This window comes from Oncorhynchus kisutch, linkage group LG3 (genome assembly GCF_002021735.2).
Source record: "Oncorhynchus kisutch isolate 150728-3 linkage group LG3, Okis_V2, whole genome shotgun sequence".
Classification (NCBI taxonomy): Eukaryota; Metazoa; Chordata; class Actinopteri; order Salmoniformes; family Salmonidae; genus Oncorhynchus; species Oncorhynchus kisutch.
In genome coordinates this window covers 54,715,820-54,739,724 of record NC_034176.2, presented here as the reverse complement: position 1 = coordinate 54,739,724, position 23,905 = coordinate 54,715,820, and the positions used below count along the sequence as shown (strand labels likewise).

Genomic DNA, 23,905 nt, shown 5'->3' with positions numbered 1-23,905 from the left:
CCTGAAGATTCCCCCAAGAGTTCACTTAATCCTAGCTCTTCAACCCCATTACTCCTCAAATCTACTAACAATCGCTCCCTTTCTCTAACATATATTTGGCACTGAAATAGAACATGTTCCACTGTATCCAAAGATCATACCCCCCCAGCCAGACGGATGTTTCCCCACCACTTTCAAAATACTATTTAGCCTAGTGTTTCAAACTGTGTTCGAATACTCATATTAACATACTGCATAATGACTATATACTATTCGTTCATTGTAGTATACTGTAAACGATCCACTCTCACAATCATTCCAGTTGAGAGTTCTAGAGTTTTGCTTGTATACCGGAAGTTGATGGTGGTGCTATGCAACGTTTTGCTAGCATAACAAATTACTAGGTCGACTTTTTACGATTTCGGGTGTGTTCATAAATTCAATCTGGAGTGCCAGAGTGCGCTCTGGGCGTTCGTAAATCCAGAGCGTTGTCAGTCAGATTGTTGATTCATAGGTTCATAAATTCAGAGCGTTTCGCTCTCGGAGCATTCGGAGCGTACACTGGACGCTCTGGCAAGCGTTCAACTGTAGTCAAGCTAACTGGCTAACGTTGGCTAGTTACTTCCAAACACAAATGAGAGAACACCCCCACACTCTTGACAATTTTACTCGACCTAGTAGAGCTGGTTAGGCTGTTTTCATGTTATCCATAACATTGGTGACTAACTGTGCTGCTGGCAACAATTTAATAAAGGTATTTTTTTGCACCGGGCATATTGTAAATTCATCAGTTACTCTGTTTGAGAGTGCTCTAAAATCGGAGTAGATAGACAGAATTAACAATATCAATTGAAACGCACAATGACCTTCACTGTCTCTTGGCCACACTCCAGTCCAGTTGGCGGAGGTAATGCACCTTAGTTGGTTGCCAACCGCCATATAAAATCACTGAGGAAGAAGAAGAAGAAGAAGAAGGAAGTTGAGGCCGAAGGGAGTTCGCGCAAAATTAAACGATTTTCGTTGTCCTCTCGTCACATTTCTGGCTGTACAATGGATTGGAAGGGCGATAACGGCGTAAGTTTAACTTTACAGTGATTATTGATTGAAGAGGAAGGGAATACTTGCTTTCTATTTAGAGCGGTGCTAAAATAGCCATCATATCTAGCTAGGTAGCTAGTTAGCCTAAGGTTGGACGCTTCATGAATTGGCAGCAAGTTTGGGGAAATGCCATTGAGAAGAGGTAGCAGTCAAGCATGTCAAGGCAGATGGATAGCTAATAACTAAACTAGCACTGATCAGTAGGTATGTAATGTTAGATTACCAACAACATTTCAGACAACTGTCATCGTCTATGCAGCTGACGTTATTCAGTATAGCTACTGTAGCCAGGTTGATTAGGTAGCTGTATGTGTGTATCGTAGAACTGGGGAAACTGTATTAGGTAGTTAACTTTCTAACAAAGCTGCAGTAACTAGCTTAACTAGGTCTATCAACTGGTGGCTGTTTCCCAGATATGGGATCAAGTCACGGATGGGTATAATTTGTGAAACGTTCAAACGGGAATCTTTTCTAAAAACGTAGGAAAGTACAAGGTTGCCAACAAACAACGCATATAGTACAGAGTAGCATGATCAATTCACCTAGTTAACTAGCTGCCGAATAGGCATCAACTCACCACGTAGCTGGTAAAAACCTCTTAAGGATCCTTCCATTAAAAAAACAAATAAATCACCTAAAATGACATACCCAAATCTAACTGCCTGTATCTCAGGCCATGAAACAATGATATGCATTTTCTTGGTACCATTTGAAAGGAAACACTTTAAAGTTTGTAGAAATGTTGGAGAATATAACACAATAGATCTGGTGAAGGATCATCCAAAGAAAAAACAACTGTTGTATTTTTTTGTACCATCTTTGAAATGCAAGGCAAGGCCATAATGTATTATTCCAGGCTGGGTGCCGTTTAGGTTTTGACCACTAGATGGCAGCAGTGCACGTACACTTTTTTTTTTAAACGGCTGATCCAATGAACCATTACATTTGTTGAATTTTTTTAATATACCAAGACTGCCCAAATGTGCCTAATTTGTTTATTAATAACTTCATGTTCAAAATTGTGCACTCTCCTTAAACAATAGCATGGTATTCTTTCACTGTAATAGCTACTGTAAATTGGACAGTGCAGTTAGATTAACAATAATTTAAGCTTTCTGCCTATATCAGATATGTCTATTTCCTGGGAAATGTTCTTGTTACTTACAACCTCATGCTAATTGCATTAGCCTACGTTAGCTTAACCGTCCTGTGGACATGACACTGATCCCGAAGAAGTTCATGTTTGTCCATAGGCTATCAGAGTGAGGACAGACATTTTTCGGAGTAAACGTGGTGAGTGAAAAACGTAATTAAATAGCCCACTCCCTACCTGGTATTTTATTATGCTGCTATACAACCTTTTATGCATTGTTTGTTGGCAACAAATTCCTGTTGGAACGCAACACAAATTATACCCAGCCATTGTAATTATTTTTCCAGTCACTAGGTCCGTCTCTCAAGTCGAGTCCCAGGAAGAATGGGTCGAGTTAAGGCCAAGTCGTGCATTAAAAAAATCTATTCATGCAATGACTTGTTCAACTTCAAGTCTGTGTCATTATTGAAGCTACCACAAAGCCCTTTTCATTATTTTGTCTACAACATATTATGATTATGTAAGAATTCTTTTTTTACAAGAAATTCCAAATGCAAGTTTAATAAGTAAATGATTACAAAAATAAATTGCCTACCAAAATATCATGTTCCTGCCAGCCTAGTGTGTCGCACTCTGTAGGCTATAGCCTTGAAATAATTTAAATAGGCCATAAAATATAGCCTTAGTAATTCTTAGGCTACCTATCTGGTTCCTGACCTATTTAGTGTTTATATGCTGTATAATATGACATGTTATATTTAAAATGATGAGTGCTTCTTAGTCACCATTTCCCAGTGATAGCCTTTTTACTGGCTGCCAGGACCCGTAGTCACCTTTTTAAAGAAAAGTATACTACAGTACACAGTAGAGCACATGAGTTGAGTATACATTAACATAATTGCCAGTGTGTAGAATAATACCCACATATGCAAAGGAGGATATTGCATATTTATACCTTTTGTATACCTATTTAGGATGCATTACCATGAAGAGAATGACATTCATATCCATAATTATGCATTTCTGTGGAGTACAGATCAGGGACCCATGATTCAATTCTGTTATCGCAATTCCGTTACTGGGTGTAAATCCACTTCACTTACTGTAGTTAACCAAAATAATAGATTAGTCATAGCTGGTGCCCCATTTCATTCTGCAAACATTGTTGAATCTTAATTCGGGGATTTAACTTAATGTTTGGAAAACTTGGACAGATTTTTATTTATTTTTTAACTGAGGGAGATTTTACCGAAATTCTGTTAGCACACTTTGCAGCTGCACAGTTCTTGCAGTAAATGTTTTTTTGTAAAATCTTCAGTGTAAGTTGTTCAAAGTAGTCCTTGTACATGGAGTTTTAATGGTTTGTTAAACTTTGAAATCAATGTTTTTTTGTTTGGCATACATTTGAGTCTCAGTGCAATTCCATTACCATAGAATTGCATAAATGCCATAAATTGTCTGTCTTTTTCTTAAACAATGGGGAGGAACCAGAAAGATCAGGCTACTGGAATTCTTTGCAGTTTGGTTGTTTTCATGATTTTGTCTTTTTTTATCACCTGCCCAATGGGTCAACCTCCGAGCACGCTCAACTTGCATGACTGCTCCGTTCAAATGCCCCAGGCAGTAGGCCAACCCTTAATGTCAATCACTGCGTACCATCTATTTGCAAGTTAGGCAAACTTACCAAAATCGAGAATTTCCATCTACAGTTGATAATGTACCCATTCTCTCTTTTTGTGTATTTGACAGGTTCACAACCATGACAGTTGCCAAGGCCACGGGGGTCACTCGCATGGGCCTGCGGTGCATGGATTCGGGGGTCACGGCGGTGGTTTGGCGCATGGGTTCATGCCTGCTTTCCATGGCCAATTTGGCCCACGAGCTGACCAGATGATAGACCCCACTCAGCAGCCCAAGAAACGGTCGCATATGGATGACAGCAGCAGCTGGGACATTGTCAAAGCAACACAGTAAGATTCACCACTGTTGTGTCTCATATTAAACCCTATAAATGCCCACTCAATGCAATTGTTCTGATCCCAGCCCCATAGCTCAGGTCAAAAGTATTGCACTGTATGGGTAATATATTTTCATTTGAAATCATCCCTTGAGATCCACAAAGCAGTAGTGATCCGAGCAGTAAGAATTGCCAAATGGCAATACTGAGTGCTGAATAGCTTTCAGGGATTGCAAACTTGTCACTCTTTGGCAATATTCATCTACGTGAATCGTGTAGATCTGTAAAAAAAAACATTGCGGGTGACTCTCGCGATCTTCTCCCTGTGTGATCATTACCTTCTCTGGAGACTGTCCGCATGCACTCCACGCAACAAACTTGTTTCCTTACTGGGAATTTTGGAGTGCAATCTGTATTCAAAATTGTGCTGTAATTATAGTTGATAGATGCAAATTATAGTTGCTTGTATGTTTTCTATAGCCCAAATGATTACACACGGAAGTTATTAACTATAGCCCGCTGACTTTAGCTAGCTATCGTTTGAGACACATGCTCTTGAATACAGGGTCGGTGTCATTTCAATCATTAGCGGTTTCCATTAACTTGTGCAGTGCTCAAACACTATTTTGCAAAACCTAGTGTTGAATAAAAATGTAGTGTTTGAAGTGTTTCCATTACTCATTTAGACAAATTACACGTTAATAGTCGACAGCCTGTATGCCCTCCCATCAACATTGCCTTCAGAAAGTATTCATACCCCTGGACTTTTTCCACATGTTGTTGGGTTACATCCTGAATCTAAAATTTGATTGCATTGAGATTTCTTTTGTAACTGGCCTACACACAATACCCCATCATTTCAAAGTGGAATTGTGTTTTTAGAATAAAAAGGAACATCTGAAATGTCTTGTTTCAATAAGTATTCAACCTTAAGCACAGGAGTAAATATGTGCTTATTAACAAATAAAATAAAATGTTATTAGTCACATGTGCCGAAAACAACCAGTGTAGATCTGACTGTGAAATGCTTACTTACAAGCCCTTAACCAACAATGCAGTTGTAAGAAAAATAAGAGTTAAGAAAATATTTACTTAAATAGACGAAAAAAATAATAATAACATGATGCTATATACAGGGGGTACTGGTACCGAGTCAATGTGTGGGGTTACGGGTTAGTAGGTAATATGTACATTTAAGTAAGGGGTATAGATAATAAACAGCAAGTAGCAGCAGTGGAACAAAAATGCCATTTGATTAACTGTTCAGCAGTCTTATTGCTGGGGGGGGGGGGGGGGGGGGGGTTAAAAGCTATTAAGGAGCATTTTGGACCTAGACTTGGTACTGCTTGCCGTGCCGTAGCAGAGCGAACCGCCTCTGACTAGGGTGGCTGGAGTCTTTGACAATTTTTAGGGCCTTCCTCTGACACTGCCTGGTATAGAGGTCCTGGATTGCAGGAAGCTTGTCCCCATTGATGTACTGGGACGTACGCACTACCCTCTGTAGCGCCTTGTGGTCAGATGCCGAGCAATTGCCATACCAGGCAGTGATGCAACTAGTCAGGATGCTCTCGATGGTGCAGCTGTATAACCTTTTGAGGACCCATGCCAAATCTTTTCAGTCTCCTGAGGGGGAATAGGCATTGTCATGCCCTCTTCATAACTGTCTTGGTGTGTTTGGACCATGATCATTTTTTGGTGATGTGGGCACCAAGGAACTTGAAGCTCTCGACCTGCTCCACTACAGCCCTGTTGATGTGAATGGGGGCATGCTAGGCCCTCCTTTTCCTGTAGTCCATGACAAATGAGGGTGTTGGAGTTGTGCTTGGCCATGCAGTCGTGGGTGAACAGGGAGTACAGGAGGGGACCAAGCACGCACCCCTGAGGGGCCCCCGTGTTAAGGATCAGCGTGGAAGATGTGTTGTTGCCTTCCCTTACCACCCGGGGGTGGCCTGTCAGGAAGTCAAAGATCCAGTTGAGGCGTTTAGTCCTAGGGTCCTTTAGCTTAATGATGAGCTTTGAGGTCACTATGGTGTTGAAAGCTGAGCTGTAGTCAATAAACAGGACTCGTAAGTCACATAAGTTGCATGGGTTCACTCTGTGCAAGAATAGGGTTTAAAATTATTTTTTTAATGACTACCTTTTCTCTGTACCCACACATCCAATTATCTGTGAGGTCCCTCAGTCGATGAGTGAATTTCAAACAACGATTAAACCACAAAGACCAGGGAGGTTTTCTAATGTCTCGCAAAGAAGGGCACCTATTGGTAGATGGGTATAAATAAATTAAAAGTAGAAATTGAATATCCCTTTGAGCATGGTGAAGTTATTTATTACACTTTTGGATGGTGTATCAATACACCCAGTCACTACAACGATACAGGTGTTCTTCCTAACTCAGTTGCAGAAGTGGAAATGGACCGCTCTAGGATTTCACCATGGGGCCAATGTGACAGTTTAATGGCTGTGATAGGAGAAAACGGATAAACAACATTGTAGTTACTACACAATACTAACATAAGTGACAGTGACAAGAAGGAAGCCTGTACAGATGACAAATATTCCAAAACGTACATCCTGTTTGCAACAAGGCACTAGACTAATCCTGAAAAAAAATGTAGCAAAGCAATAACCTTTTTGTTCTAAATAATACAAAAATATGTTTGGAGCAAATCCACTAAAACATTTTACTGAGTACCTTTCAGCAGGACAATACCCCAAAACACAAGGCCAAATATACACTGGAGTTGCTTACCATGAAGACAGGGAATATTCCTCAGTGGCAGAGTTACAGTTTTGACTTAAATCCCAGAGAGGTAAAACTCAGTTTTTCACAATTCCTGACATTTAATCATAGTAAAAATTCCCTGTCTAAGGTCAGTTAGGATCACCACTTTTATTTTAAGAATGTGAAATGTCAGAATAATAGTGATTTATTTCAGCTTTTCTTTCATCACATTCCCAGTGGGTCAGAAGTTTACATGCGCTCAATTAATATTTGGTAGCATTGCCTTTAAATTGTTTAACTTGGGTCAAACGTTTTGGGTAGCCTTCCACAAGCTTCCCACAATAGTTTGTGTGAATTTTGGCCCATTCCTCCTGACAGAGCTGGTGTAACTGAGTCAGGTTTGTTAGCCTCCTTGCTCACACACTCTTTTTCAGTTCTGCCCATAAATGTTCAATGGGATTGAGGTCAGGGCTTTGATGGCCACTCCAATACATTGAATTTGTTGTCCTTAAGCCATTTTGCCACAACTTTGGAAGATTGCTTGGGGTCATTGTCCATTTGGAAGACCCATTTGCGACCAAGCTTTAACTTCCTGACTGATGTCTTGAGAGTTCGCTTCAATATAACTATATAATTTTCCTCCCTCATGATGCCATCTATTTTGTGAAGTACACTAGTCCCTCCTGCAGCAAAGCACCCCCACCACATGATGCTGCAACGCCCGAGCTTCAAAGTTGGGATGGTGTTCTTTGGCTTGCAAGCATCCCCCTTTTTCCTCCAAACAATGATGGTCGTTATGGCCAAACAGTTCTTTTTTTGTTTCATCAGACCAGAGGACATTTCTCCAAAAAGTACAGTCTTTGTCCCCATGTGCAGTTGCAAACCGTAGTCTGGCTTTTTATGGCGGTTTTGGAGCGGTGGTGTCTGTCTTGTTGAGCGGCCTTTCAGGTTATGTTGATATAGGACTCGCTTTACTGTGAATATATATACTTTTGTACCTATTTCTTCCAGCATCTTCACAAGGTCCTTTGCTGTTCTGTAATTTGATTTGCACTTTTTGCATCAAAGTACGTTCATCTCTAGGAGACAGAACGTGTCTCCTTCCTGAGTGGTATGATAGCTGCGTGGTCCCATGGTGTTTATACTTGAGTACCATTTTTTTGTACAGATGAACGTGGTACCTTCAGGCGTTTGGAAATTGCTCCCAAGGATGAACCAGACTTGTGGAGGTCTACACATTTTTCTGAGGTCTTGGCTGATTTCTTTTGATTTTCCCAGGAGGTCAAGTGGAGGCACTGAGTTTGAAGGTAGGCCTTGAAATACATCCACAGGTACACCTCTAATTGACTCAAATGATGTCAGTTAGCCTATCAGAAGCTTCTAAAGCCTTCTATAATTTTCTGCAATTTTCCAAGCTGTTTAAAGGCACAGTCAACTTAGTGTATGTAAACTTCTGACCCACTGGAATTGTGACACAGTGAAATAATCTGTCTGTAAACAATTGTTGAAAAAATGATTTCTGTCATACACAAAGTAGATGTCCTAACCGACTTGCCAAAACTATAGTTTGTTAACAAGACATTTTTGGAGTGGATTAAATGGACTACACCAGATTTGCCAGTTCTTGCTGTGAGATGTTACCCCACAAATCCACCAAGTCCAGGAACTTGCAGGTGCCATTTCTGAGGGGGAATGGCTGTAGCCCTCACCCTCGATCCAACAGGTCCCAGGCGTGCTCAATGGGATTGAGATCCGGGCTCTTCCCTGGCCATGGCAGAACACTTACATTCCTGTCTTGCAGGAAATCACGCACAGAACAAGCAGTATGGCTGGTGGCATTGTCATGCTGGAGGGTCATGTCAGGATGAGCCTGCAGGAAGGGTACCACATGAGGGAGAAGGATGTCTTCCCTGTAACGCACAGCGTTGAGATTGCCTGCAATGACGACAAGCTCAGTCCGATGATGCTGTGACACACCGCCCCAGACCATGATGGACCCTCCACCCACAAAACGATCCCGCTCCAGAGTACAGGCCTCGGTGTAACGCTCATTCCTTCGTCAATAAACGTGACTCCGACCATCACCCGTGGTGAGACAAAACCCAGACTCGTCAGTGAAGAGCACTTTTTGCCAGTCCTGTCTGGGCCAGCGACGCTGGGTTTGTGCCGATAGGTGACGTTGTTTCTGGTGAGGACCTGCCTTACAACAGGCCTACAAGCCCCCAGTCCAGCCTCTCTCTGCTTATTGCGGACAGTCTGAGCACTGATGGAGGGATTGTGCGTTCCTGGTGTAAATCTTTGTTAGTAGTTGTTGCCGTCCTGTACCTGTCCCCCAGGTGTGATGTTCGGATGTACCGATCCTGTGTAGGTGTTATTGCACGTGGTCTGCCACTGCGAGGACAATCAGCTGTCCGTCCTGTCTCCCTGTAACGCTGTCTTGGGCGTCTCACAGTACTGACATTGTAATTTCTGGCCCTGGCCACATCTGCAGTCCTCACGCCTCCTTGCAGCATGCCTAAGTCACATTCCCGCAGATGAGCAGGGACCCTGGGCATCTTTCTTTTTGTGTTTTTCAGAGTCAGTAGAAAGGCCCCTTTAGTGTCCTAAGTTTTCATAACTGTGACCTTAATTGCCTACCGTCTGTAAGCTGTTTGTGTCTTAATGATTGTTCCACAGGTGACTGTTCATTGTTTATGGTTCATTGAGCAAGCATGGGAAACAGTGTTTAGACTCTTTACAATGAAGATATGTGAAGTTATTTGGATTTTTATGAATGATCTTTGAAAGACAGGGTCCTGAAAAAGGGACGTTTCTTTTTTTTGCTGAGTTTACATATGAGATGGGAGACGTAATATTTACAAACAATTAAAGTGACTACAATACTGTAGAATAGTATAGAGTAATGCAAGATACGAAGACATTTATTAAAGTGGCTAGTGTTTCATTTCCTAGTGATTCCTAATCTGTCTATAGGCAGCAGCCTCTGTTGTGCTGGAGATGGCTGTTTTAACATTCAGTCGTGTAGTAGAGAATACAATACAGTATATACATATGAAATGGGTGATACAATATGTAAACACAATTTAAAAGTGACGGATACCGTAGAATAGTGTGGAGTGTGGTTTATACATATGAGACGGGTAATGCTAGATACTGAACATTGTTAAAGTGGCTAGTGATCCCTAATCTATGTCTATAGGCAGCTGCCTGTAATGTGCTCGTGATGGCTGTACGTAGATATTCCAGAGGCCCATTATCAGCAACCATCACTCATGTGTTCCAATGGCATGTTGTGTTTGTTAATCATTTGTTTGTTGATCATTTTTAAAAGGCTAATTGATCATTAGAAATCCCTTTTGCAATTGTTAGCACAGTTAAACTGTTGTGCTGATTTTAAAGAAGCAATAAAACTGGCCTTTAGACTAGTTGAGTATCTGGAGCATCAACATTTGTGGGTTCGATTACAGGCTTCAAAATGGCAAGAAACGAAGAACTGAAGGCTATTCTACGTGAGAAATTGCCAAGAAACTGAAGATCTGGTACAACGCTGTGTACTACTCCCTTCAAAGAACAGTGCACACTGGCTCTAACCAGAATAGAGTGGGATGCCCCAGTGCACAACTGAGCAAGAGGACAAGTACATTAGTGTCTAGTTTGAGAAACTGACGCCTCACAAGTCCTCAACTGGAAGCTTCATTAAATATTACCCGCAACACACTAGTCTCAACGTCAACAGTGAAGAGGTGACTCTGGGATGCTGGCCTTCTAGGCAGAGTTCCTCTGTCCTGTATCTGTGTTCTTTTGCCTATCTTAATCTTTGGTGAATGGCACGACAATGGGCCTCAGGATCTCGTCACAGTGAACTCAGGCCTCAGGACCTCGTTGTCTGTGTATTCAAATGACCATTCATTTTTAAAATGCAATTGCGTTTGTTGTCCGTAGCGTATGCCTGCCTACCAATACCATAACCTGTGGTGGAAATTCTAACCAAGCGAGAGAAACTTTATTTCTTCAAACAATCATTTTTAAAAATATTGTTGGAATTATTGCAATAATGAAGCTGGTCATAGACAAAGCTTAAGTGTTTGCCGAGAGCCCAACGAGCAGAACTGAGCCACAGTATTTTATAGTTAAGAGACATCCTCCTGAATACATGACAAACTGCAGATGTCTGAAAGGGGTCAAAGGTTAGGATTAGTATGTGAGAAAGGAGTATCCCCCAGCCAGATAGCGTTTACTGTGAAGACTTTTCCAATTGTGTGGAAACCAGGGTTTGGCCCCTAAGACGAGGTTCCTCCCATCAGCCGTCCACACCAGAGACATCTCCTCCCTGCTAGGTCACAGTATACAAACACCAACTCATTCTATGGAATGCAGGCTGTAGGTTCTCTCTCCAAGCCATCATAAATCAATTGCCAGCACCAAGCCCCAGAGGCCCAACTCAGTCCCACAGACACAGATGAGAGAGTACTGCGTAACCTTATTCGATGCATAAACAGTATTAAACATAAATGACATGGATTTTCCACCATAAACGCCACTTTCACCTTGGGGCACTCTGTTCACAACATTGACATCAGCAAACCGCTCGCCCACAAGACACGGTACACGTGGTTGCCGGGTTGTGAGGCCGGTTGGACGTACTACCAAATTTTCTAAAATGTCGTTGGCGGCGGCTTATGGTAGAGTAATTAACATTAAATGAAATTATCTGGCAACAGCTCTGGTGGACATTCCTGCAGTCAGCATGCCAGTTGCGCACTCCCTCATTGCGCACTCCCTCAACTTTTGTGTGTGATAAAACTGAACATTTTAGTGGCCTTTTGTCCCCAGCACAAGGTGCACCTGTATAATAATCACATTGTTTAAGCAGCTTCTTGATATGCCACACCTGTCAGGTGAATGGATTATCTAGGCAAAGGAGAAATTCTCACGAACCGGGATTTGTGTGTTTTATGGAACATTTGGAACATTTCTGAGATCTTTTATTTCAATGCCTGAAACATGGGACCAACACTTTACATGATGCATTTATCTTTATGTTCAGTATAGTTTTTATTTGGAAGGCAGATTGCTTTTGATTTAAAAAACGTATCACTATTGCATGTGAAAATACCGAATACTAGTGTTTAACCTACATCACTTTTGTTTTAAGCCGACATTGCTGTTAGCCAGAATAGGGCACCTGGCAGGCTACCCGCTACGCCTGCCCGGGCCGGATTAAACAAATCCCCTCCTTGATACCAACAAATAATGGTGTTTCTCATAAAAAAAATTATGACTGAGCACAGAATGCAACCTTATGCGTTCTACAAATAGAATATCAAACTGAGTTCAGAGTGATGTCGTTCAGAATGAGTTCTCCATAAATTATCACATGTGACAGCTGTGAGCAGCCAGATTCATCCCTTAACCACACTGGCTACTCAGCTGCTTTAATCCGTCCGTTGTTTCTGCGCATCGGTTTTTAAAATGTTATTTAGCCGTGATGATGGGTGTGCTGTGCAGAGAGTGATGGGTTTTCTTAGTTGTTGGAGCGGTTACTTTTTTATTTTGCTTGTAAGACCAAATGGGCCAGTCTGACTTCGCTTTCACGCTGTCTCTTGAGTTCCACTGCCAAAGAGGAAACCGGAGCACCGTGACAGCCGTGCTTGAGCTTTTACATCAATTAAAACCGTGAGTTTCTAGCCCAAGCCACTCAAAAGTTAAGCTCTATATTACCGGAGCTACTGTACTTTCGTCCCTTTCTATGCGAGTTGGTGCACATTTTATATAATTTTATAAACCATGTTGCGGGGCCGTTTTAAACTACTAGCGAGCTGCGAATTTCTGGTTTGATAAACTACTTTCTTTAGTCATGTTACCTTGGCTATGCACACATTTGGATGGCACAGGGAAATTGATAGATAGCTTACTCAGGGATGTGCATATGCCTTATTAATATAATTCTAAGCTACATATCAGAATCAAATCTGTCAATATTTCTGGTGTTCCTTAAATTCTGTTTGGTGACAACATTTTAGTCATTTATTAGATTATTTTAACGAGAGCGACTTACAGGGGTGACTGCATACATTTTCATACTTTTATTTCCCCACATGAGACCATGTGTTTGGTTTTGTTCCTGTGAAAATCCTGCATCCTTCCGGTCAACTTCTCTCTCAAACTCAACATTTCTGTTCTCCAACCAGACCATGTAAATGTCATTGTAGTCAAGCATGCTAATAACTAGCATAACTTTTCTGACCAAATGCAGAAAAGCCATGGCATTAATTTATGAACATGACTAAATACTTACCCCTAGTGTCAGTACATAGATATGACAGAATCTTGTAGCTTACCACTAGTTGTAAAAATGGTAACCTCATTTAGTGTACCAGATTTTCCTTTTGATTCATGCTTATTCCAGTACACCTTCCACAATATTTTACCAGGGATAGATCGATGGATAGAAAGTTGTATTCTATGTGCGAGTGGATCGATTTTCAATATCTTGTCCCCTGTGCTTGGATTCTAGGTTTGGTATCCTGGACCGATGTAAGGAACTGGTGGAGGCTGGTTACGATGTGAAGCAGCCTGACAAGGAGAATGTCTCCCTCTTACACTGGGCAGCCATTAACAACCGCGCAGAGGTGGTCAAGTAAGGGCTCTACATCAAACACGTGTCTGATTTAGGAATGTAGTTTTACATTTACATTTTGAATGTGGAGTTTTTTTCTTACAAACAACAAGCCAACGTCATTCCCAAAGAGGAACCCATGCTAAGCGGAAGATTCCTGTGCAAAGACATTGGTAGGTGTATTTTTAAGATGTCCGTTCAATGCTCTTTCGTAGGTATTATATATCCAAAGGGGCCGCCATAGACCAGCTAGGTGGTGACCTGAACTCCACACCCCTGCATTGGGCCATAAGGTAATTGCTTTGTTGGTAGGCAAGGTCACCCCTCTCTCCCTCTCTATCCACCCTTACAGTTTCGGTCAAATATATTGGCACCCTTTCATTGGAAAACTTGCATTGTTCACAAGTGTATTTGTTTGATCCCCTTAAAAAACTTTATTTTTTAAAATGTCCTGGACTAAATTATTCAATTGAATTTGGTTGGAGGCAAGTTCTCATTTACTGTGTCATAGAGCCAAACAGGGAAATGGTTCCACTCATCCACTAGATTGTTAATCCAGAGATTCTTACTTTTACCTCAATTTGGCAGTCTCGTCCAGATCATTGCATTTATAGTCCTTTATGGTAGCCACATTAGCAACAAATTAGGGGTTCATTTTTTTTTAGGAGGGGGCGGGGTAAAATAAAGGCAAAATATATTGATAAGTCACCTTATCCTAGAGAGATTTACATGGTTATCAAAACGTCACGCCAGGGTAAGCACCAAATGTTACGCCAGGGTAAGCACCAAACGTCACGCCAGGGTAAGCACCAAGCAATGCAGGTGTAGAAGCACGAGATCCGAGATATGAATTGTGTTATGGGGTACATATCAATATGGTTTGGTGATTTTATGTTTGGTTGTCTGTGGACAGGCAGGGCCACCTCTCCATGGTGATCCAGCTGCTGCGGTACGGAGCAGACCCGTCTATGGCAGACGGGGAGGGCTACCGCAGCCTGCATCTGGCAATCCTCTTCCAACACATGCCCATAGCAGCCTACCTCATGGCCAAGGGACAGGTGAGACTCTTTCTCTCTTGCTCTCTTTTCCTCTCTCAGCCACACTCATTCTCACTTTTATTCTTGTGCTTCCTCATCCTTACTTTCTCTTTTATTCTCCCTTCAGTCTAACATGCCCTTTTTTTTTCAATGAGTTTATTTTCTATTTTTTCTGTTGTAGGAAGTTGACCTTCCTGACTCAAATGGGCAGACACCCCTGATGTTGGCAGCACAGAAAATCATTGGGTACATTTCCCTGCAACCCAATGATTATTTGTTTCTTTTCCATTTATTCTTACAATAACATATGTCCTCAATAACTGGCCTATTAGGCTGTTTTGGTAATGTACTACTTAAAAAGATCATGGTTAGTGTTGGTGGGGATATCTGAAGTCAATAAACTAATAATTGAATGCAGGCCCGAGCCCACTAACTTCCTGATGAAATGCAATGCGTCGGTGAGTGCGGTGGACAAAGTGAACAGGAACTCTCCGCTGCACTGTGCCGTGCTGGCGGGAAACGTGGACGCTGCACACGTCCTGTTGGAGGCCGGGGCTAGCGTGGATGCCGAGAACGCCAACGTGAGAACCTGATCACTCACACACACACACACACACACACACACACACACACACACACACACACACACTAATTAATCATAAATGGAGGACACTGGAGGACACTGGCTGCCGTATAGCGATGGGTTGTCTTCACACACAGTTACACACCTCTGGTTGGGGCGGGGGGGGGGGTTATAAATTAGTAGACTAAATCGATACATGCATCATACTCAGGATGTTACTAACATATAAGGCTCTGAGATACATGTGTTGGCCTATTTTAAAAGTTGAACATGTGCATATTTATTTGCTATGGTAAATCCAATTTTATTGGTCATATACATATGGTTAGCAGATGTTAATGTGAGTGTAGCGAAATGCTTGTGCTTCTAGTTCCGACAGTGCAGTAATATCTAACAGGTAATCTAACAAATTCACAATGACTACCTTATACACACAAATGTAAAGGGATGAATAAGAATATGTACATATAAATATATGGATGAGCGATGGCCCTAGTGACTATAGTGTGTGAGGTGAACTAAGGATTGCGAGTGTGACGGTGTGACTGTGTTGCGTTTGTCTCCTCAGGGTCACACTCCCATAGACCTGGCCCACCAGGTGCACAGCCCCCTGCTCATCCACATGCTCAACCACATCAAGCAGGAGAGGATACGCTCCAGCTCCCGCTGCCTGCGCCTAGTTAACCGATACAGGGTATGGACACCACAAACACACTTTTCCTCTGCCTATGTTACTTCAACACACAGGGTGTGTGGGGCACTACACTTTCCTATCCTCAACAAATGTCTATGAGAGATATTTACCCATATTTCCAGTATTGTGTGTGCGACAGCATAAGGGGAGAACAATAATTAACCTCTTGCTTAAAATAGAGATCCCAACGCTGCAGTTTTCCTCGCATTGTGGTTGAAATTAATACTAGTATTTCTCTTTTAAAAGATTATTTACGTGATTATCTCTCTGTGTCCTGGTCTCTGTTTAGGTGTGTCTTCAGTTTATGTTCAGCGTTGCTGTGCTGGGCAGTTTGGGAGCGATCGCTGACTTGAGCTCAGAATCCTGGCTGCTAAAAGGGGTTCTGCTGGCCTGTGTGATGGCTTTGGTCAACCTGGCCCAACGGTGAGAACGCACATTGGCCTGCCCGTGGTCAATCCAGTAGACGAGACCACACACCATCACAGCAGTTAGGGTTGATCAGCTGTTATGAGTGTTCTTCAACTGCTAGTTAACTGAGATGCATTGAGAGATCCGCAGTGCACCCCATGTCGAGAGCTCTGCTGGTATTACTAGGGACCTCCCGCAAGATGGCGCTCACATACTGACTAGTAGTAGCCTGCTTTTATTCATACTGTCCGTGCTTGGTTCTGTCAAATCTCCCTGGGCAGTCGTTTGCTGACACGACTGCTCATTAAGTAGAAAATGTACTCTCTAGGAGCATTTATGGCACAACTCATTTTTAATTTTCACTCAAGACTTCTATTAGTTGAAACAATGTTATAACGTATACAATAAGTGTGTGTGTGCACTTGCAGGCAGTTGGCGAGCCAGGCCCTGCAGTCGCTGGTTCCTGCTACAGCTCTCATGGCGTCAGTCTTCTGGATGCTGGTCACCTGGTGCCTGTGGTTCCTGCCTGATATCCTTTAATACAGGGCCTCTACTGACACTCGCACTCCAACCCAGCACAGCACTCTACATTCTGTATTTGCCTGGCATGTAACGCTGTACTAAATAAACACTCAAAAAGCTCCCCTGTCATTGACTGTCCTAGTCCATCTCGGTCTAGTTCAGTCCAGCCCATTCTAGTCCAGCCTAACCAAGCCCATCTCTTTACGGAGAGCCGGAGCTCCTTCCTCCTTGCATATTTTATCAGATGGCAGGTAGTCGGGGTACAGTGTATACAGGGGAGACAGCATGAAAGTATAAGGTTTGGGTGGTATTTTCTACCCATGCTGCTATGGGCAATATGTGCTCGAGAAGCTGCAGCACTATCGCTGCGCCACGCTTTTGCGCCAAGTACATCTCGGTCCAGTGTCATGGTTTAAGTGTTAAAGTAGTTAATGCAATATACTGTGTTTCATACCCATAAAATTCAAATCTGGATCTGTCAGTTGTGTTTTCTTTGTTCTTCCCCTCTAATCAGGGACTTATTTAGTCCTGGGACACTAGGTGGGTACAATTGAATTATCAGGTAGAACATGACTTCCAGGGTAGGTTGGAATACACCTACTGTATTTGGTGTGACGTTATGTCCTTAACCCGTCTCCCTACATTGTCCAAGTGCCACGGTACAGGTGTTGTTCACTTTCAACGCCACAGCTCTGCTCTACTACTACCTCCGCTCCTGTAGGACTGACCCCGGCATTGTCAAGGCAACCGAGGAAGAGAAAAAGATGGTAAGGAGCAGGACATCGGGAGAGGCATTGTTCCATCACTATTGTTTAAAAAAAAGACTGCTAGAAAAACATTATGGACAGGTCACAACATTTACCCGGGTCAGGCTCGAGGGGTAGTTGGCATGTGACATAGCTGCCTATCTACTTCAATGACATGGATGTGATTTTGATCTTGTTGGTCTTCCGTGTCTCCAACAGAATGTGGTGTTGCTGGCAGAGGCGGGCTGCTTGGACCCCAGGATCTTCTGCACTTCCTGTATGGTAAGCCACAAGGACCAAAGTAGGCCGATCACATTCCAACACATTTACTCAAACCATAGCTATTAGCGGGATACTGAAGACTTCTAATTAACAAATATGTTTTTGCTGAAGCTTTCACATGTTAGGAAATGTGGTGATATGAAGAACTGCTGATTGGTTGTTGTTTTTCGGTTATGCAGATGAAGAAGCCAATGAGGGCAAATCACTGCTTCTCCTGTGACGCCTGCGTGGCAAAACAGGATCATCACTCCATCTGGATCAATGGCTGCATAGGTAACTAAAACCACAGAGCTTATATATTTGTCTACCGTATATTATAGATATAGTTTGTAGGATAATCTACCCTAAGCCTCAATAGGCACTAATATGTTTGTGTAGTGGAATACAATCATTATAGTGGCAGTCAACTAGTATTTGAACACTTGGAAATATAGTATTCTAAGATTAGCTGACTCAAATACACAGCCAGCATTAGCCACTTTGTCAGCACCAGAGTTATACGTTTTAATGACCAAGTTTCGGCCCATCCTTACTTCCTTCAGGTGCCAGGAATCACCACTTCTTTGTTCTCTTCCTGCTCTCTCTCTGCCTGATGGGAGCGTGGATGTTCTACGGATGTCTCATGTGTGAGTGACAGTCTCAATTAGTCACGTAGACAATAGTACTTTATTGCACTTTATTTGTGTACATTCTTAAGTAAATGCATTATCTTCTTGCCTGACATTTTCGTATGTGTTGCCAGACTGGTCAAAGCACTGTCCGCTGCACTACCAGGAGGAGGGTGTGTGGGGTGTTATCTCTGCCCTGGTGGGCTGTTCTTCCTGGGTACTGGGCATCTTCTGTCTAGCTTTCTTCCATACCACCTGGGCTTCCATACTACTGGTCATACAGCTCTACCAGGTAACTGTGTGTGTGTTTTTAGAGGTCGACCGATTATGATTTTTCAACGCCGATAGCGATTATTGGAGGCCCCAAAAAATGCCGATACCAATTAATCTGCCAATTTTTATATTTATTTATTTGTAATAATGACAATTACAACAATACTGAATGAACACTTTTATTTTAACTTGATATAATACATAAATAATCTATTTAGTCTCAAATAAATAATGAAACGTGTTCAATTTGGTTGAAATAATGTAAAAACACAGTGTTGGAGAAGAAAGTAAAAGTGCAATATGTGCCATGTAAAAAAAAAAGCTAACGTTTAAGTTCCTTGCTCAGAACATTAACGTATGAAAGCTGGTGGTTCCTTTTAACATGAGTCTTCAATATTCCCAGTTAATACGTTTTAGGTTGTAATTATAGGACTATTTCACTCTATACCATTTGTATTTCATATACCTTTGACTATTGGATGTTCTTATAGGCACTATAGTATTGCCAGCCTAATCTCGGGAGTTGATAGGCTTGAAGTCATGAACAGGGCTGTGCTTCAAGCATTGCTAAAAGCTGCTCGCAAACGCAGGAAACTTGCTGTTTGAATGAATGCTTACGAGCCTGCTGCTGCCTACCACCGCTTAGACTGCTCTATCAAATATCAAATCATAGACTTAATTATGATATAATATAAACACAGAAATATGTGCCTTATGTCATTAATATGGTAAAAAATATGGAAACTATAATTTCGAAAACAAAACGTTTATTCTTTCAGTGAAATATGGAACCGTTCCGTATTTTATCAAACTGGTGGCATCCCGTTTAAGTCTAAATATTGCTGTTACATTGCACAACCTTCAATGTTATGTCATAATTATGTAAAATTCTGGCAAATTAATTACGGTCTTTGTTAGGAAGGAATGGTCTTCACACAGTTTGCAACGAGCCAGGCAGCCCAAACTGCTGCATATACCCTGACTCTGCTTGCACAGAGTCAGGGTATATAATATTGCCTGCTAACATTAATTTATTTTCACTAAATATGCAGGTTTAAAAATATATACTTGTGTATTGATTTTAAGAAAGGCATTGATGTTTATGGTTAGGTACACTGGTGTAATGATTGTGCTTTTTTCACAAATGCGCTTTTGTTAAATCACCCGTTTGGCGAAGATGAAGTAGGCTGTGATTCGATGATAAATGAACAGGCACTGCATTGATTATATGCAACGCAGGACAAGCTAGTTAAACTAGTCATATCATCAACCATTTGTAGTTAACTAGTGATTATGTTTGTTTTTTTATAAGATAAGTTTAATGCTAGCTAGCACCTTACTGTGGCTCCTTGCCAAGGTAATCGGTCGACCTCTACTGTGTGTGTGTGTGTATGTAGTAGCTAAATGATGCTACAATAAAACCTCCACTGCTACAACTGTAAGTATGTTGTATTCGAATAACGTCTTGAAACGCTGTTGTCTCAGAGCTGTTAAAGAACTACTGCATTACTATGTGCACTCGCGCTGCATACACTATTTGATTTTCTCGTTTTGCTCGAGCTGCCATTGTTTGTCCTGTGTATTTCTTTTGATTTGCTCAGAATCAAACGCTGCGTGTATTATTCATGATTGATGTGTTGAAACCGTCTTGCTGCTGCGCCTTCCCCAGGGCAGTCCCCCCTGCTGGGGCCCCACTCACACTGAGATGTCTCTCACTGCCTTAATGATGCCGGGCTGGGAGGAGCGCTGAACTGCTATTTGCTTTAGTCTTTTTTAGGAAATATTTAAACAAATGCATTATTTATCGTTGTTTTATCATAATTTTTTTACGACTTGTAAGCCGAAGTGACAATTTGGAGGCATAGTGGCATTTCTATTTTAGTTAGACGTGTGTCTGTGTGTCTGTCTGAATAGATTGCGTTCTACGGCCTGACCACCGCAGAGAGGGCAAACCTGATGCTTCGCCAGAGGAAACTCCCACAATCCATCTCCCTCAGACAGAACCCTTACAAGTAAGTGGTCTTCATCAGGCTAACCTGCCGATTCTGTTTACTTGGTGACGAAAGCAATAGGCAGTGTTCCCTCACACTATTTATGTTTGTAGCCCATTGCTTCTCTTTCACTTTCTCCATTCTTCTCTTTTCTCTCCCTCTCCCTCCATAGTTTGGGTGTGGTGCGTAACCTGGTGTCATTCTTCCAGCTGCGTTGCTGTGGGCTGTTCAAGCCCGCCATGGTCGACTGGACCCAGCAATACCCACCTGGCCGAGACCACATGATGTTCGGCCACCCCGACATCGTCTGACCCCAGAGGGCAGCTAGGGCTGGGTCCACGGTCGTTCTGGACCAAACGGATTAAGCTTATTTATTTTTTAATCTTTTGTAAATTTTGGACAGCCTGTGAAGAAACACCACTATAAAGGGAAATAGCATGGAGGAAGTTGTACTGACTTTTTTTTAATTTTTTTTTATGTGTTTGCTTTTTGTACAGACTACTGCTGCCTTATGCTGGTATATATTAATGAGGGGGGAAAATGAATATAATTTGTGTGAAGTCAAATTAGTCTTAATATGGCTTAAATTGTATATTAAGTTAGTCAGTGTTTTTATGAATATAAATATAGTTATATTTTGATCCATGTGTTTTTTTTATGAAGAATGATCTTTTAAATGTCTGTTTTACAGTGTTCGCAAGAGGCTGTGAGTGTTTTTAGATTGAAGGACCAACACCGTACGTAGACAGTTTAAGCAAAGCGTTGCTTTGTCAGTCACTGAACTCTTTTGATTGGAGCATGCAGTGCATACAGTTTCTCTAGAGCAGTTTTTCTAATACTGATACTGTACCTCCTAAGTATGCTCATTTTCTATCCAGCATCTCTCGACAGTGGACACACAAACCATTGCTGTTTCCGATTCCCTCTCCCAGAGGTGTGTGAGCTCGTTCACTCCCCCTTGTGTAATTTAGAAGGAATGAATGGGTGGAAGAAATATGGTTGACAGTGTACTGTTACAGGCAGTGCTTTTACATCCTTTAAGGGTGAACTAGTGCCCACTATTGGGAGAAGGCAAGGAATCAGAACTCAACCCATATCTCAACAATCCAATATCCAACCACCATCCTACGAACTATGCTCTTCTCTTTCAGCCTTAAAGCAACCGTCTGAGATTTCCAGTCATTTCGATTAATGACAAACTGTCTTATGTTATCGTAACCAAAACGAAAGACCCATTACTCCATTAGTTATGTTTTTATTATCATATTAGGACTTTATATGCTAATGTATAGCTTCAAGTCATGCTAAGAAATGTTCTCGTGGAATATCATTCCGACAGATAGAAATCAAGTGATATTTCCATGTGTAAATGTCATGGGATACATTTGATTCACTTGTTTACATTTTTGTGTTGAAGTCACACTGATGGTATGCACGTCTTACAGGGTGTGGCTTTGAGACTGGACAGTTTTTTTTTTATTATGTTTGACCTGAAATGTCATGTGATGATATTAGCATCCAAGCTATGTTGCTTTTTTTCAGCTTTTTTTCAGCATAACCACATGAAGTAATGTGCCATTGTAACCTGCTGCACTGGATATTGGAATAAAGCATAGCAAGTTGGTTTTTACTATGGTGTCAGAAAGCCTTTTGAGTTCGATACTGTATGTGAGCTTTGATTTATGTCCCCATGACTGCTTATAGAGAGATTTGGTATCTTCATGTTCCAATCGATCTTGTGAAGACGTGGTAAGTAAAACTTTAATTTACCTTTATTTATTTATAATTGATATGTTGCTATTAATTTTCATATTTGGCTACGCCTCTACTAAATCAGGCTCCCAATTTACTTATGTTATCCACACCACAGGAGACCGTTTTAATTAAACGAATTATGCATACCAAGACATCTTTAATCGAAGCCAAAGAAAGACGTCATTCTTTTACTTCACACCATCTCATTGCAGGTAAACATTTATTTTAATTTTTTTATCCATGTACACACACCCTCATCAGCCTCCTGCAGTTTATGTACTTTTAATTAGAAACAGCTTGCGCGTGGGCACCCAGACATAAGTTTGGATAGATTAACGCAAATGTGTTTGGTCATTAGCGTTGCCGTGTTTATTTAAATTACACAGGCATATTTATGAGCGCAGATGAAATCTATTAATAATCAATTAAAAACACAGCTTGGAGGCATATTAGTGTAGCTGTCTTCACCAGGCAGCACATTAACACAGAACAGAAATATGGCTTAATTATGTTTCCTTCTCTCTCTTGTTTTCATGTTAATTTGTTTTTAATGTGGAGAGAGATTATTAGCTAAACGGCTTGTTGGCTTTTGTTTGGCGCTTTATGTTTTTGCCCCAAAGCTTCCGATTTCTTTTGAGGTGCGCTTATATTCTATTGTGTTGCACTTTCAATGTATTTTGAAGAGCATCTGGTTATAATTGATTCATGCCATTTGAGGTCTACCCATCCTATACACCGTCCATAGGTGACCGTCTGTATTGTAACCAGGTGTGTTTGCTGGTCCAGGTTATTTGACGTACAGCTCGCTTTGATATGATGACTCTTAGATCAACAATGTCATTTTTATGCAAATGCAGCAGTGCTGTTTCTTCCATTGCCTTGAACACAAGGAAGGAATGTGCAGTTTATACAAACAAGCTAGACATCGCTTCTCTCGGCATTGTTTGGTGTGTTGGTAAATGCTGTGACGCAAAATCCTATGGGTACAAATCCAGCTGAGACTCGACAATGGTAAGGCAAGGTTTTAAGAAATGTAGTATACACGCTAATGGTGAAAAAATAAACACATTTTTACTTAGTGCCCAAAATGCTCTATTTGAAGAATCTCAATTTAAATCTAGCACGCAAACCATTACAAGGAATTCATTCTCCATCTTCCACCATTCCCATGTTCCCCAGCCCTTTTCCTTTCGGCCCAAAGTTTTTGGCATAGAAAAGAAAGAGGGAAGAAACCAACTAAGAAATAATGAAACACCGAAAGAGTACTGAGTTCCTAGTGCCTGAGAGTCATTGATTTTCTAGCAGTGGAGGCTCCCCGGAGTAGGAAGGGGGGGACCATCATCCTCAGTGAGTAGTGAAACAAAGTTATTTTTAGATAAATCTATACTAAAATATATTCACATCACCAAATAATTGATTAATTGCAAGGAAGGGCTGCAGTAACCTCAACAGGACACTGTATGGTAGCGCTGTGGTGTAGCCTGAGGACCGCTAGTTCCTGTCGTCCTTTGGGTACATTGACTTTAATACAAAAC

The 23,905-nt window shown here is 41.6% G+C and overlaps 1 protein-coding gene across 1 annotated transcript; it reads left to right on the top strand.

Moving 5' to 3' along the window:
* Positions 1 to 922: 922 nt before the first annotated feature.
* Positions 923 to 22,245, top strand: LOC109884920 (palmitoyltransferase ZDHHC13). Its single transcript, XM_020476818.2, has 17 exons — positions 923 to 1,053; positions 3,920 to 4,140; positions 13,370 to 13,492; positions 13,687 to 13,764; positions 14,385 to 14,529; positions 14,690 to 14,754; positions 14,927 to 15,089; positions 15,660 to 15,785; positions 16,075 to 16,208; positions 16,622 to 16,722; positions 17,358 to 17,482; positions 17,681 to 17,743; positions 17,923 to 18,016; positions 18,286 to 18,369; positions 18,486 to 18,643; positions 20,539 to 20,636; positions 20,788 to 22,245. The coding sequence occupies exons 1-17, from the start codon at positions 1,030 to 1,032 to the stop codon at positions 20,924 to 20,926; spliced, it is 1,941 nt and encodes a 646-aa protein (XP_020332407.1). The 5' UTR covers positions 923 to 1,029; the 3' UTR covers positions 20,927 to 22,245.
* The last annotated feature ends 1,660 nt before the right edge of the window (positions 22,246 to 23,905 follow it).

Coding starts and splice junctions, on each gene's coding strand:
- LOC109884920 (XM_020476818.2), top strand. CDS start 1,030: ATGGATTGGAAGGGCGATAACGGC. Junction 15,786..16,074: donor GCCTAGTTAACCGATACAGG/GTATGGACACCA, acceptor GTCTCTGTTTAG/GTGTGTCTTCAGTTTATGTT. Junction 18,644..20,538: donor TGGTCATACAGCTCTACCAG/GTAACTGTGTGT, acceptor CTGTCTGAATAG/ATTGCGTTCTACGGCCTGAC.